A 16,366-nucleotide genomic window follows, 5' to 3' on the forward strand; every position below is an offset into this window, starting at 1 on the left:
CTGCCCTGCGCGCTGCCCGGACCTGCGCCCGGCCAGCCCCCGCGCACCCGTCCCTGGCTGGGCAAACTTGTTGGACTTGTTTTTCCGGCGCCGGCTGCTCCCCAGGTGGGGCTGGCCGAGCTCGGCTTTGGGGGGCAGAGTAAAGGGGCTCGGGCCCAGCCTGCGCCGCTGGGATTTTCAGCGCTCCTGCCCCAGCGCAGCCCCACGGACTAGCGGGGCGGGCTGAGGCTCCCAGGCCGGAGCCACGCAGCGTTAGGGCGGCTGCCCCAGGCCGGAGGTACCCTCCTGCGCCAAATAACCACTAACTCGCTCGTTTTTGCTCTGTCCCCGCCCCCACCCCCGGCTGATTTGTTTTTCCCATTGGAAGGCATCGCTGTTTCCTCGGGCTGCCCCCCGGAGATATGGCCATGGTGGCTGGAGGCTGGGGAGACCCGAACGGAGACACCAACGGGGTGGACAAGGGTTACCCCAGGACCTCCGAAGAGGACTCGGTGTCGCCCCAAGGTGGGGTGAGCGACCAGGAGCACGGGGACGAGGACAAGCCGGGCATCCAGGTGGACTGCACGGTGTGCGGGGACAAGTCCAGCGGGAAGCACTACGGGGTCTTCACCTGTGAGGGCTGCAAGAGCTTCTTCAAGCGGAGCATCCGGAGGAACCTGAGTTACACCTGCAGGTAGGGGCTCACCTGGCGGGCCTGGGCGGCTATGGCCGCTAGAATCGGAGACTTGTAGGCCAGGAAGGGATCCTGGGAGGTCATCTAGTCCAGCCCCTGCCCTCATGGCAGCTCTGAAATATCTAGATCCCATCCCTGACAGGTGTTTGTCTAACCGGCTCTTGAAACCCTCCAGTGAGGAAGAGTCCACAACCCCCCTTGCCCCAGGCCTGCCCCTTGGGCGGCCATGTACCCTGGTGCAAAATGGGCCCTGTTCCTGGCCTCTCGTGTGGTCCCTTGCACCAGCGACGGTTATGATACACGGTGCAGGGTGCTGTGCAGGCTCTTCTTTGTGGTTAGATTTCCAGTCTCCAGCTAGCGTGGCAGCTAATTAATTAATGGCTGTACGGTTCTCTGCAAACGTGCAGCGGTTATTATTATGAATCATGATGTTCCCCAGCGCCTCAGCAGAAAGCAGCCTTTTAAAAAACTTGATGTGGCGGCTAATTCGAACCAAAAGCACAAATCCTCATCTGTTATGGAGCTCGATTCTCCTCTCGCTCCGGTGTAAATCAGGAGTAAGTCTTAAAATCGGTAGGGGTACCGGAACTGGCTAGTGGCCTTGACTCCTCTTAGAAGAAGACTACTTTCCAAGGCAGAGAAGTAAACACAAGGCAGATCTAAGCTCACATGCATGTGTGGTACCCTAACAAGCCCTAGACGTTCTTGCAAATCAAATTTTGCATACCGGTACTTGCTATGCCAGTAGATTCCATAAGAATGGCTGCCTACCAGCTTGGGTGCACAAGTGATTTCCCCAATATTGCATCTGAGTGTCTGCATTAACAGAAATAGTCATTCACCGCCCTGGTCATGGTGGAAGTCAGGAGGCTCAAACCTGATCAAAGAGCAAGTTGTGCTGCTGCATTTATCGTGCAGTTTCTGACCCACTCTGCTCTCAGTTCGTGTGGCCCAGATTCAAACTCCCCTATGTACTGTTCGGTACCTCCTCTTAGCTGGGGGTGAGACTGATTTCCTCTTTATCCTCAGTTCTTAACAGCAGAAATGCTCTCTTGTGAAACTGACGTCAGGGACCTTGTGTGCATGAAATTAATCCTGCAGCTGTTAAACATTGTGCAGTTTTTTTTGTCCTCTGCGCTTTGGGTTTTGGAAGGTTGCGATATCCTAAAAACCTGCTGTACGTTGCCACCGCTATGAATTCTGGGCCTGTGGACACAACACATTCAGTGAACCTTTGCTATATCACCCTACCGGTGCCCTTCTTTCCCCAAATCTTGATAATGATGCTTATGGACTTTGTAAAGTGTTCATCTGCCGATGAAAAGCGCTAGATAAGAGCTACCTAGTCTTGTTACTTGAAGACTGGCTATATATATCCTACTGAAAATATCAGCATTCTGAAGTACAGAGGGGACCAACGGCAAATGCAAAAAGTGTTTGTTTTTGCAAGGAAAGAAGATCGATTGTCTGCTGCTGCTTAGAAGTTAGGTACAAATGTATTGAGAAAAGTAGCACATCTTTCCAGCTGGAACTTCAGTGTATTTTTTCTCCTCTTGGGTCAGAGCACGTATTTAGGGGTTAGCTTATTCGCTTTGCGCTCAGAGAAATGTAGGATAAAATAAAAATGTTAGTTTCTTAGTACACAGTTCCTAAGCGAGGGCAGATGCAATGCTTTCCCCAGGCAGTCCTGTAGTGGGCTTCCTTAAAGGAGTCACAGCAACATCAAGCCAAAATTGCTGTAATTTGAATTTTAAAAACTGAGTTGGATGCAGTTTAGTTCTTGTATTAAATAATGACACATCCTAATTGCATAATTAGCACCATACACATCTCCTGTGTTCTCACATTTTCCTGTATCGCTACAGTGTGTCTAGGAGAACTTGCTAAGAACTCTTGGCTTTAAATACAACTATTTAAGTTTTAAAATAACATAAAAAGCTCTTTTCTTTTAAAAAAAAAATTTTTTTTTTTTGGCCCTTACTGTAACTCAAGGCCAAGATTCTCAGCTGGTAGAGATCAGTTTCAGTCTATGAAGCTCAGGTTTTGACCTGGGCTGTCTGAATGGAATTGGAGCAAAAGCACTGTTCATACCTCGGTTTGTCTGTTGTGAATTTCTCGCCCTCTTTACACAAGGATTTGTGATACAAACGATTTCTCGAGCTCCAGCCCAAACCTCTGTAACAGAGCTCTGGGATGAAGATGTCATCTGATGTTTAGATTTATCTCTTCTCCACTAAGATAACTTATGATCAGCAACACATTTTAAATATGTTAAACACAGTGGTTAGATTCAGGGTGAATTAATTCCTGTATGAACGGTTGTTGAATCCGTACATGGCTCATCTCTGGAGTCATGTAAAAATTAGGATATTCATGTCAGGATTCCGAGGTATAACCAAATGCTTTCACTCACGCTGGCGCCGGCAATGGGTGGGATTTCTTTGCAGATTGACTGGCCTCTGTGCATGGGTTACGTTTTTTTCCCTGCCTTTCTCTTGATCATGCGTTATTTTGCCAGTGATCCCGTTGAAAATATAAAGTCAGAACCAATCCTCTGCTTCATTTGCATGCTTTTATACCATCCTCATGTCTATGCATCATCCCCCTTGACAAACTAAGGTGCAAATTCTCAAACACTCTGCGCCCGCAGTCGGGGGCAGATTTTTCCAGCCATTTTTCTTCAAAGACCTCTGCCCCCAATGCGCCGAGCGTCTTAGAAAATCTGGTTGCTTATTTTACTGCCTACTTGGGAGCAGAGCCCTTATGAAAATCAGTCCCCAAAGGGGTGACTGCCATGTCCTACTTATGCAGGAGCAAAGCTCAAGGTAGCAATTTGCAAAATCCTTTGAAAACAAGGGGCGGGAACTCACCCTGAATGCACATGATCAGATTTTGGGAGTGTGTTAAAGCCTCCTTCGCACCCCACCATTTACTTCTCTTAAATAAAACAGCACATTGTGTTCAGTTGCGAGCTGGGCAGGAGACATCTCTGGCTGAAGAAGGCCCACGATTCCAGACACTGGGGCAGTGCAGCTGTGTGCGTTCTAGGTTCGGATCATGGAGAGACTCTCCGGATTGCCGTCTCTCTTAGAGGTCGAAAACTAGGGGTTTGTTCTCCCAACATCCATTGCTTCACGTCCCGGACTGTTGGAACGTGCGTCTTGTACCGCAAGTGTGATGGCAAGTGGGGTCTGAGCGCACAGAAAGGGCCACAGCGCTCAAGAGAAACGAATGCTCCGAACTCCTGGCTTTGATTCAGCAAAACACTTGACCATGTGCTTAACTTTAAGCATGTGAATCTGCTCATCCCTGTTCATTAAAACACTTAATGAGAGCAAGTCTCCTTGAAGTAGATGGAATTTCATAGCAGGCTTAGATGCTTTTCAAAATTGGGGCCGAAGGCTTTCATGGGGCTTAGGCCCCCTGAATTATTAGTATTTACCATTGTTTTTAACCACTCCTGATCAGAGCAGCAGGGGCTGGTAGTTATGAGTCCTGTCTATTTACTTCTCTGATTGTTTTCCTATTCACGTCTCGTCTGGCGTTGATCCAAAATGTAAGGCCTGAAGTGATGAGGATGGGGATGCGTTTTCTCTTGCTTATCCTTGTTTGCACGTGCACAGGGCCAGGAGAAGAGCCCGTGAAGATGGGACCAGGGCTGGGAGCTTGGTTCCCCACCTCTGCTCTGACTTGAGCACCCTTCGCTATCAGAGCGACCCAGCTGAGTCACTTACCTCTCCACACAGTCTGGAAAATCGATCTTGGTTGCTGGAAAGCGGCTGGGCGGGTTTTGCAAGCCTCGTGTTTCGGGCCAGGTTGGGAGACCCTTGCTGGTGCGTGCAGTCATGGACCTGCTCCCAGCTCGCGATTGGGCCCGTGGGGCTTGCAAGCATTGTTACTCCTGTAACAATCATGTCCAGGCTCTGCCCGGCTCTCCACTGAGCCTTCTCTCATCCTCTTCATATCCTTCACCCTTCCCTGAGTCCCCTCCCTTACTCTTTTCACCACTCATGCCCCGCACCCCCCAAGTGACCTTCCCCTCAAAGCTCCATCGGGCCCAGATCCTTGACTGCTGCAAGACGCACAGCTCTCTTGAAAACAATGGTGCTAGACAGATTCATGCCAGCTGAGGATCGCCCTGGGTCTGCATAGCCCATCTATAAACAAAACAGGAGCCAATGCTGTTGCTCATAGGCTTCATTTCTTTCCTTCTCCACTTCGTTTTCAGTCTACTTACACTGTACGCTCGGAGCAGGGGGCAGGGACCAGGTGTTTGCAGAGCCTACCAAATATGGGGTGCCACCCCCATTACCAGTAACACTAACAGGGCAGTGCATTGTCTAATGCCACGCTTGGTCCATTTCAAAGGATTCGTATGCAGAGGGGAAACGGGCAAGCTCTGGTCATTCCCCAGGGACTGATTGTTCTGAGGGTGCTGATTCTGCAGAAAGCTGGGTAAATGGGGGTCAGGTGCACTGCCGACTCCCAGCTTTTGTCGTTCAGGCCTTGTCTCCATGGGACTTGCCCAGTTTTCAGTCTAGCTGAAGGCAGGCGAAGATGGTTGTTTGCAGTGGTGGGGCCCCACTGAAGATGGCGTTGGAGGGGCGAGAGGAGAGATTGTGAACTGGTGTCTGCCCTGCACTGGTTTCAGTGGAGCTCCGACGGTTCAGGATCTGGCACAGTGACTTTTGCTGTTGACTTCAGAGGGGCCGGTGTTGTGCCTTTGGCATGAGCCCCTTCTCCAAAGCGGAGTCACGGTTGCACGGGGGCAGATAATGATTTAACCCTGCCTACCCTAGAGGATTGCCCCCCCCCCCCGCTCCCCCGCACCCAAGCCAGGCAAATCACCCATGTCGACAAGGCCTTAGGCAGGCAGAGCTGAACGTGAGACCCATGGAAATAAATCTGTAAGTGCTTAGTACCTGGGAAAGCAATCAACAGGCTTTAATGGGGCGGGGATTATTCTACTGTTTACTTAGCAGGGCAGGTAAGTGAGTTATGTGTGCTGGGAAGAGAAGTGACCCTTCCCCTCCCCTGCCTGGGAAGGGCTGAGATGTTCTCATAGGAAATAGCTGGAATTCTTCAAGCATCTGGGAACAAAAGGAAGGCTGGCTCAGCTGTTTTCAGTTTAAACTCTGCTGCCCCCTCCTTCATGCTGGGAAGGCCTAGCCGGCTGCATGTGGGAGAGCAGCTCTGGCAAGGTGGGGGCTAGACCCTTTCCCGAGCAATGGGTCCTGGGCACAGATGGGCCCTCTGGCCCCCATTCTGGGGAGGAACTTGAGTACGTAAGCGCACGTTCGTAAGCGCCATTCTGAATAAAAATGATCTGCTTCTGGGGGGCCTAGGCCGAGTGCTGGGCCTCTGCGTAGGGGTGAATTTCATTCAGGGGTCACAGCAACTCGGGGCAGTTATTGCTCCCCACGAGAGTTGTTCGGCGAAGCAGAATTTCTGTCTTGCTGTCCGTGTGTGCAGTGCCTGGCACAATGGAGTCCCCGTTTCTGTTGAGGCCTCTCAGCCCAGCATTAATGGAATACAGCGCTCAGCCCAGTCTGTCGGTCTAAAATACTCCTCAGGCTCCCATTCCTGGAGTATCTGGGCCTGTCAAAATCTCTAATGTATTTATCCTCCCAACCCCTCCGTGTAGCAGGGCACTTTTGTCCCCATTGGACAGGGAAACTGAGGCACAGAACGATCACATGACCTGCTCGAGGTCTCACAGAGGAACCTGTAAATTGAACCCCAGTTTCGTGCCCTATCATCCTCACCTTCCCCTGTACTTACCTAACAAAACACACTTCTTTCCTACCCCCTTGCAATGGCGTGTTCTTGTCTGATTTGCACACAGGTCTAACCGAGACTGTCAGATTGACCAGCACCACCGCAACCAGTGCCAGTACTGTCGCCTGAAGAAGTGCTTTCGCGTGGGAATGAGGAAAGAAGGTAACTTGGCCCACTGTTTTGCAAAAACACCTGAGTGGCCTCCCCCCCGCCCTTCTCCAAATGCTGGAATCTGGCACTTGCTAGCCAGTTGAGCATTCCTCAGGCATAGAAGAGATCCCAGTGCATGTGAGGGGTGTAGCTGGCTCCTGTGTCAACTGCCTCCCACACAGACACTGCCGTAGGAGCAGTGCCACACTGATTCCCAGCTGGCATATGTCCCCATGGGGTAGACAGACGTGCTAGCTGTGCGCAAGCCAGCATGCTAAAAGTAGCAGCCTGGACATTGCCACATGGGTAGCTGCTAGAAAACAAACCTGCCTATCACCCCTGGGGCCAGAGTTCAGCTGGCTAGCCTGTCTACCTGGCTTGCTCCCAGCTGCAGGGTGGATGTACCCGTAGAGACCAGAGCAAGAGGACGTAACTTAGAGCAACCACTGAGCTGCTCTATCTTGCACCGATAAGCTGTGGCCAATGCAAGGTCACTTTGTGAATCAGTGCAGAGTATATCTAGGTCTGTCCTCCCCAGCGTGCATTGGTGCTACGGGAGCTGCAAACGTTTGAGCTCTTGGGGCCAGGTTTTGACAAGAGCTCAGCTCCCGTTTAGGCATCTTAATGAGGCCCAGATTTGTGAGAGCTCTCAGCCCCCAACAGCTGCCATCGTGACGCTGATGGCCAGATTTCCAGGAGACCTCCACAACCAGTGGGCGTTCTTGAAAACCCAGCCGCTTGGGTTGATGCCTAATGGAAACTGAGCTCTCTGGAAAGCCAGGCCCTTGGGGCACGAGTTAGAGCACAGCTCTGGACCAGTTGGAATGCCAGGTCTTGCATTTGCGTTGCTTGGAAACGGGAGGTGGGCTGGTGGTTAACTATTAGCTGGGATTTTATCAAGGCTTTAGGCTACCAAAACCCACTGAAGTTCCAGGGGAGACTGGATAGGCAATAGGGCCTTTTAAAAAGGCCAGCCGTCATCTGCGTGGGTCAGCATTGTGGGTGGTCAGTACATGCCTCCTGGATGGATTGTTTTCAAAGCTCAGAGGGCAGCTAGGTGCCTAACTCCCAGTGGACACCCATGGGATTTGGGTGCCTAACGCTTGTCTCTGCCTTTGAAAACCTCCCCCAGTATTTTTAAACACTCGCTGTTCCCTGCAACTAAACTAACCCCCCGCTGTCCGGAAGGGTCAAGGAATCAGCCGTACCTCCCGCACCGGGGCTTCCTCTGCCGCAAAGGAGATTGCCTGCTGGGGTGGGACCAGCATAATGGCCCTGTCCTGCTTCCCACAGCAGCTCCCAGTCTCCGGGCATGTTCCGGGAAGGAGCGTGCCCCCTGCAATCCGACTATCCTGGCCTGTAAGACGGGACCATTGGAGCCAGGGCAACAGTTAGATCAGTGCCTGGGGCTCGCAATCCGAACCAGTGCCTCTTGACAAGGAGATGAGAGTAACCCCCCCGCCCCCAAATGCACCACGCACTGCCTAGGACGGAGCAGCTGCAGAGTCTCCTTTTGTTTGGCTTTTAGAACTAGTAAAAGCTGCTCGCCAGCTGCCTAGAAAACCAGGTGAGTAAATGCTACAGCAGAGGAGGTGGTTGCCGGATCAGATCCCGAAGCTGAGGCCCAGCCAAACGGCCTGTAAATCCCAAGACACAAGATGTGACTGGGCATGTTCTAGGGAGGATTAGAAACTCCCAGCCTGATCTCTCTCATGCAGTGGAATGCTTCCTGCTTTGTGCTGGCGGGAGCAGAACTGGGGCCTCTGGGAAGTAGGGTTAGATTTTTAATCCGTGTTAAAACCAGCCCTGGGAGTGGGCGGGTGGGTTGGGGGAGTCAGGAACTCCGGGTTCCTTCTCTTAGTAAGTTACATTCCACCCCCTACAATTTACACCGCTTGAGGATTTTGCCCCCTGAGTATTTTGTGCACCGTTGATGCACATGCCAGGGACTGCAGTTGGAGAGACTGAGCTAATACCCTTCTGCTGGTTTGATGCCAGCAAGACTCCTTTGTCGTCAGCGGAATTGCCCCAAGGAAACACAGTCGAGGATCTGGCCCTTACCACAAGGTCTTGTGGAGCGCACCTGCCGTCCTGAGAGCTGGCCAGGGAATCCCCGCATGGATTGTGAGATTTGGGAGCAGCCGTTATTGTCACAGTGAAATCCCAGTCTCAGGGCAGAATACAAAACCCTTTCTGCGGTTTCAGTCTGCCCTTGGGCGGCTCCCGTACCAGTCCAACAGGTGGTGTTTGTTTGGAAAGCCAAAGCCTTGGCTCGATTCGATGACTCACCTGGAACCTTGTACCAGACCACCTGACCTAGCAGCTTTAAAGGTCGCAGATGGAAACCGAGACGAACTTAGAATAATCCTTTGCAGTTCCAATATTGACTCAGTTATGCACATTTCTGTGGCAATGTATCGGGGGGGGGGGCGTATGGGCAGCAGATGACGTTAGCGGCTCTTCTCTTTATCTTGGCATCCTGTTGCATTGAGAGTAGAACCCAGAACGTTTTAAAGCATTCCTTGAGTCTGTTTCTCAACTTTCCAGAGCTGGGAAGCAGAGGAATCCCTGTTACTCAGCACCTTCTCTCCTCCCTTTAACGCAGGAGTCCTGCCTCGATCAGGAACTCCTCTGTGCCATGTCACAAGGCGCAGTCAAGGAGCCAGGCAGTGTACTTGAAAGGGGGCAATCTCAGCGAATCCTTTCTGACAACACGCCATTGGCCGTTGGCACTCATTGCCCTAAGATAGCACTGGCGCTCAGAAGGCATCAGAGTGGTTTTTAACTGAGGCAGAACATTTCTATGGAGAATGAGAATATCCAAAGGTGTTGTAGGAAGCATTAAAAATAACCAAGAGCGTTGGAGTGGCTATAAAGCTTCATGCTTCAGGGCATAAACCAATGGAGGTCAGGAAGGAATTTCCCCAAATTATCCCATAACTGTCCACTGCAGGGTTTCTTGTGCCTTCCTTTTGAAGCAGTTTGTTTTGGCCATGGTCGGAAGCTACTGGACTAAATGGGCCATGGGTCTGATCCAGTTTGGCCATTCCAAGTTCCTAGGTTTGTAATCTTCATTTGAACAAAAGAGTTTAGGCCAGAGTTTTCAGAAGCAGCCACTCATTCAGGATGCTTGACTTGAGACCCTGGCTGCCTGATTTTTCAGAGGGGCTGCTGCCACTGTTGCTCCACGAGGTCTGAGAGCAGAACTGACTGGACAGGATGACTAGCTGCAAACATTGCGGTTTTGCTAGGGCCTTGGGGGTTGCTTGGGAAGGGAGTGACAAGCAACAGAGTCCTGTTGGGAAGAGCTGACAAGGGATTTGAGCAGTGGAGCTGGCAGAGTGATTTGCACAAGGGGAACGTAGGACATTAGAGACCTACTTAGAGGAGCAGGTGAGAACCCCCATCAGGGATCAAAGCTCTATTGTGGGAGGTGACCACAGTCCCCATCCCAGATTCCCCACCCACCCTGCTCCTTGTGCCATTGTTGACACCAGTGCAAAGCGAGACGCTCTCCTCGGTGGCATTTCACACCCAATTTGTCTTGGTGTCAGACCACAAGGTGCAAGGCCAGGGCAAGAGGTGTCAGAGAGGATGTGATGAGAGGCAAAGTCGGGGAAGGATGGGTAACAGCATGAACGGAGTTTAGCAGACAAATTCACCACTTGCTTTTTGCTTGATGTCGGGCAGGATTTGTATTTAATAGTCTCTAGCGCTTTTCATCTCGGGACCTCGAAGTGCTTTTCGCGGGAGGGCAGGATCATTCACCTCCTCTGTGAAATGGGAAAACTGAGGCATGGAGCGGGGCAGTGACATCCCCAAGGTCTCCCAGCAGGCCAGGCCAAAGCTGGGACTAGAACAAGAGGAACAAGAAATTCTTCGCTCCTTTCCTGAAGCTCCTCACGTACAGCCATGTTTCCAGTGGCATTCAGTGAGATTGGGTGCCTCTGCTGGCCAGATTCCCAGATGGCATAAATCAGGAGAGAGCCTGTTGCGTCTGATTTTCAGAGGTTCCGGGCCCCCATGAAATTAGCACCTCCTGCTTGCAGTCATTTTCCTTTTCCATGGCATCCCTTCCCTCCCCGCGTCTGCAGGTTGGCAGCAGAGGCTAAAGGTTTGGAGACAAGGCGCGAGGTGTCTCTCATGACTTAAGGCTCTCTGCTTGCCAGTGAAGTCACATGCGTGACATCTGTTAATGAGCACAGCGAAAGTAGCTGTGCGCCGGGCCCCAGTGGGCAGCGACACTCGGGGGATTTCAGGCTGTGCTCAAGGTAACAGATTTAGGCCCCAAGTTAGCAAAACGCTTTCGCACACGCTTGAGTCATTTACGCTGCTTCAGTGAATCGGGGCCACAGGACAGATCCTCCGCCAGTGTGAATGGGTGTGGCCCCTCGGGGATCTGACCCAACAACTGGACAGGTGAATGAAGTGCCCACGCTGGTCTGTCTGGCAAGCTTCAAATGCTTGAATCTCCCCGGGCTGGAAGTTGGGGGTGGGGGAGTTTCAGCTACATTTGTGGGACCGAAGTCCATTCTTGATGCTCATGACAAGACTCCCTGGCCAATACCACTAGAAAGGGGCCAGCACTTGCCACTTAGCTGTATGAAGTTGGGTGCTTAGTTGAGCATCCTGGTTTGCAGCGGTGCTCTGCTGAGCCCAATGGGATTTTCTCAGTGCACACTGAACTGGGACTCAGGAGATCTAGGTTCTCTCTTCCTGTCTCTGCCACGGATCTTCTGGGTGACCTTGGGCAAGTCCTTTCCCCTCCCCATGCCTCAGTTTCTCCATGCGACACACTTTGAGCTCTACTGATATAATGCACTAGGTAGTAGTATTTAAGCTGCTTAAATATGGAATTAGGTACCTAACTTTAAGTACTCACCTTGAAAATCACAACCATTGTTCTGGGCAGATTCCACCTTGCTGTGGGCAAAGATCGAGGGTGGTGGCCTCCCTCTGTGGTTCGGTTAGCCAGAGCGTATTTACTTCTCCCCAGGCGGTGGTAGAAATGTAAATAGCACAGGGAAGCGATATTAGGAGCAGGACTTAATTTCCTTCTTCCCAGCCAGTCGGGACAGCACTCTTGTCACTTACTATGATTTAGAGCTCTAATTTAAGTGCTGCGAGAACAGCCCATAAATTAATTACTGGGGGCTGAGCAAACAGTGGGTGCTAAAGGGGGCTGAAAAATAGCTTTCTTAGCACAGGGTTAGGAGGAGGAGCACCTCCAGGGTTAACGAAGATGTATGTTTCCATTGCAAAGATGACCTTGGCTAGCCCTCATCTCACTACAGAGCAAAGGGCGGGGGTGTGTGTGTGGGGAATTTTATAACTTCACGTGACCACTTGGAGATTAGAAACCTAGGCTCAGTTTAGTTTGGAATCCTGCCTGCTAATGGAGATGAAATCAGCTGTTCCAGAGGCCAAGATTATCTGCAGATTGATCCTGGGTTTCCTTAACCCTCTTGCAAACCCCCATGTGGTGCTGATCTCCTTGTTCGGCTTTGGGGGCTCCTCGCCCTTAACCCCAGGAGTCCTCCATGCTTCTGGTGCTAAAACCAGGCCTATCTCCCAAGCTTTAAATACTCTAGAAGAGACCTGGGGGCCTGCATCTGTCATTCAGTGCCCTTCACTAGAGGCCCTAGCTGTGTTGCGGATCTCTGGGGTTAGGCACTCGTTTACAGCTAATTAGGGAGCGGAGGAGGGGTGATATCACCAAGGTGCTAAGGAGGTTTGTCCTCCTTTCAGATCAATATTTCTAGTATGTGTAACTGGCCAGGTATGCGTCATGTACCCCTCCGAGGGCTGGATAACAGCCTGCTACTGATACCAGTTAATGGAGTGACCCCTGCACTCTGAGGCCTGGGCTGTGGTGCTGAAGGTTTGAGGAGCCCACTCTGCTGGCAACCCCGGTCCTTACGCAGGGTGTTTACAGCTCTGTCCAAACTGATTCTAATGAGGCCCAGTGGGCCAGGTATTGCTCTGGGAGTCCGGCTTCTCCACAGAGCTGCTGGGTGACCTTAGGCAAGTCATTGCCCTGCTCTGTGCCTCAGTTTCCCCTCCCACCCTTTGCCTGTTCAGACTGTGAGGCAGGGCCTGTCCTGGATTGGATGCAAGTAGGTGCCGCTCCAAGCCTGCCAGCCCCTGATCTCTGCCGGAGTCCCTAGACACTACCGTAATACTCATAACAGTGACCGCTTCATCCTGTAGCCGCTTGCAGCTTCTGTGGTGGGGACGTGGCTGGACTGAATGCCCAAGATGACGTTGCGATGGTAGTGACAGCACGTGCCTTTGCCATGTGGGATCTAATCTCTCCTCTTGCTTCCTTTCCAGCTGTCCAGAGAGGCAGGATCCCCCCCACCCACTCCAGCACCAGCCCGAATGCCATGCCCAGCGGGGAGTACTACAACGGGCAGCCGGTCTCGGAACTCATTTCCCAGCTGCTCCGGGCAGAGCCCTACCCGACTGCCCGCTACGGCTCGCAGTACGCCCAGCAGGGCAGCGTGATGGGCATCGACAACATCTGCGAGCTGGCGGCCAGGCTGCTCTTCAGCACGGTGGAGTGGGCCCGGAACATCCCTTTCTTCCCAGACCTGCCGGTCTCGGACCAGGTGGCCTTGCTGCGCCTGAGCTGGAGTGAGCTGTTCGTCCTCAACGCCGCGCAGTCGGCGCTGCCGCTGCACATGGCCCCCCTGCTAGCCGCGGCCGGCTTCCACGCCTCCCCCATGTCCGCGGACCGCGTGGTGTCCTTCATGGACCAGATCCGGATATTTCAGGATCAGGTGGAAAAACTGAACAGGCTGCAAGTGGATTCTGCCGAATACAGCTGCCTGAAGGCCATAGCCCTCTTCACGCCAGGTGAGTGGCTGGTTCATGCTAATCTTCATGACAGTGTTATGGCTACAGGTCTCAGCTGAGCTCCAGGCCGGCTGCAGCACAGACACAGAGCCAGGCCATGCCCCCAAAAGGCTACAGACTAAATAGACAAGACAAAGGAAGGATCAGTATCCCCATTTTACAGGTGGGAAACTCTGGCAGGGAGCAGTGACGAACCAGGTTTTTAAAAGGTATTTAGGCACCTAAAGATGTCGGTGGCTGCTAGGGAGATTTTTCAAAAGCAGCTAGGCATTTACGTCCACCAATACCTTTAAAAGGCTGGCCCGAAGTGACTTGCTCCAGGCCCTCCGGGGAATCGGTGGCAGAGCTGGGCCTTGAGCCCCTGTCTCTTGCTGCCATCTGGAACATTCTCCACCGCCCGCTTCTGCCACAGGAGGAGGATAGCGCCGGTAATATCACAGCTGCTCCCATCGTCACATCTAATTGCACCAAAGCACGTAATCATCCTTGCGTTTAAGAGATGCTTCCCTTAACGATGAGAAAGGAGGCAGCCACCATGAGATGCTGCAAGGATGGGGGCCGCCCTCGGAAGTCAAAGTTAGCGCTAGGTTTCAGAGCGGTAGCTGAGTTAGTCTGTATCAGCAAAAACAGCAAGGAGTCCTTGTGGCGCCTTACAGACTAACAAATTTATTTGAGCATAAGCTTTCGTGGGCTAGAACCCACTTCATCCGATGCATGGAGTGGAAAATACAGGAGCGGGTATAAATACGTAGCACCTGAAAAGATGGGAGTTACCTTACCGAGTGGGAGGCCAGTGCTAATGAGCCAGTTCGATTAAGGTGGAAGTGGGTTGTTCTCAACAGATGACAAGAAGGGAGGAAAAATCACGTATGTGGTGCTGATGAGTTCAGTGTAATCAAGGTGGCCTGTGTCAAACAGCTGACAAGGAGGTGTGAGTACTCCCGTAAACTGGTGCTGTAATTCTGTGAAATGAAACCCTCCTCCCCTCATCAACGTGATTGGCCCCGTGACGAGATTGTCCTTGCTCTGCCTTGGGGAGACGGGGCTTCCTGCTCATAGAGCAGTGGTCCTGGAAGAGCGACAGGCTGCTCTGAAAACTCCTCCTTCTGTGCGTTGGTATTTATGAATCTGTACGGCACCCTCCCCGTCCCTCCTCAGGAAGCCTTTGCACTGTATGACCTTAGTGCAAAGCCCCGGAGTTGTAATTAACGGATACTAGAGAACAAGGATGATTCAGTGTTTTGGGTGCTTGAGTGGGACATTCCCTCCTCTGCCACTGACCTTCCTGCATGACCATGGGCAAGTCTCTTAGGGCTAGCCAGGCTTTGTCCCTTGGTTCTGTACAAGGGGGATAGTAGCACTGCCTGGGGGTGTTGTGAGGATAAAGATGCTAACGATGGTGAGGTGACGGTGTGTGCGTCAGAAATACCGTCCATTGAGCCAAATTAGCACGAGGGGGAGGCGAGCTGGTGGGTAGGTTCTGGGAGTTCTGCTGGGTGTTGCCCCTTTTCCCAGAGTTTGGTGCAAAGTGACCTTAATTTACCAACCTTCAGGACACCCTGCCCGGCCCATTTCTCCCCCCTGGCTGTGCACGACATGGGTATGCCCTGGTGACTGGCACAGCTGGGATTTGCCGAAGGGCTTAAGGAAGTTCTCTCTCCCGCTTCCTCCAGTGCTCAGTAGGGTTTGGCTGCCTGGTTCCTTTGGAGAAATTGCAGTCTATGCCTTTGGGTGCTCAGCTGTTGGTGGTTGTAGGTGCCCCAGGAGTGGTCTGAATCCTGGGATTTTCAAAGTAACCTAAGGGCTTCAAGGCCCCAGGGTAAAATTTTTCAAAAATCTACCAAGTCACATAGGGACCTCAGTCATGTTGGGTTTCGATGGGATTTGGGGGTAAAACTTTCAAAAGTACCTAATGCTTGTGGGGTTTCAGTGGGATGAGGATGCCTAATTCCCATAGGCTCCAGCCTAAAGGTAGTGACTCCCATGCACAGCCTGTGAGCAAGGTGACTTTCCCACGGGGGGCTCCAGATACGTCAGTCGCAACCGGTTAACTTTATAAGATAAATTAAAGAGCCTTTGCCCTAAGAGTGGAACGACTTGTATCTGTTGATACTGCAGCACAACGCAAAAGGTGTGTCCCTTTACGAGCCATTCCAACCTGCACGCAAGCTAGCAATGCGGTTGGCCTGTGTATCCACTGCACGATCCCAGGGGTCCCTAGCTCCCGAAGGGTAACCTGGCTATCTAACACTGCCTGGCCTGCTGCTGCTTCCTCCTTCCTAAAGAGAGAGGGGGGAAAAAAATGACAGAATGTGCTCTTTAAAGGATGTGCTAGCCAGAGCAGCCTGACAATGTGGTGTTCTAATTTAATCACCAATTGTAGCTCGTCAGCCAATCAGCTCATTCTCCTGCCCACTGCCAGCTAACGAGATGAAGTTTCCGTCCTCTCACAAATCAGATAGTCCGGGCTGGGTTTTCTGGCTTGTAGCGTTTATATTAAACACCCAATCGCGCTACCCCCTTGTGGTTGGGTTAAGCACCCGCAGGCTTGTTCTTGTTTTGGTAAGAGGCCATTTCATTTGCGTGGGGGCCAGACAGTACACTGTTTGGCTCGCAGTAGTGGGACATGCTCGCCAGGCGTCTAATGCAGTGTTGCATGGATAGCTGCCGAATGCCGGTGATTGGATTTAATTGGGAAACGTGACAGGAAGGTCAAGGTAGCCAAAGATGCAAGATGGTGGAGGCGGGGGAGGAGAAAAGGATGTTCTAGGACTTGTCCTGACTGCAGGGCCATTGCCATGTGACAGATGGGCACCGGCAGGCTGTGGCTTGATGCCTTTCCACCTCCATTTAATGTGGCAGTGCTGCCGTGTTCTTAAAATATCTGGGCCGGCAGATAACCCTGCC

The 16,366-nt window shown here is 52.0% G+C and overlaps 1 protein-coding gene across 1 annotated transcript in view; it reads left to right on the forward strand.

Annotated features, from left to right (window-relative positions):
* NR2F6 (nuclear receptor subfamily 2 group F member 6) overlaps positions 1 to 16,366 on the forward strand; it is a 20,755-nt gene continuing 4,389 nt past the window's right edge. Inside the window, exons 1-4 of the mRNA XM_030540190.1 lie at positions 1 to 105; positions 368 to 673; positions 6,519 to 6,613; positions 12,935 to 13,459. Coding sequence (XP_030396050.1) covers positions 402 to 673; positions 6,519 to 6,613; positions 12,935 to 13,459 — 892 coding nt within the window. The 5' untranslated portion in view covers positions 1 to 105; positions 368 to 401. The remainder of the gene's footprint in view (positions 106 to 367; positions 674 to 6,518; positions 6,614 to 12,934; positions 13,460 to 16,366) is intronic.

This window comes from Gopherus evgoodei, chromosome 22 (genome assembly GCF_007399415.2).
Source record: "Gopherus evgoodei ecotype Sinaloan lineage chromosome 22, rGopEvg1_v1.p, whole genome shotgun sequence".
NCBI lineage: Eukaryota > Metazoa > Chordata > Testudines > Testudinidae > Gopherus > Gopherus evgoodei.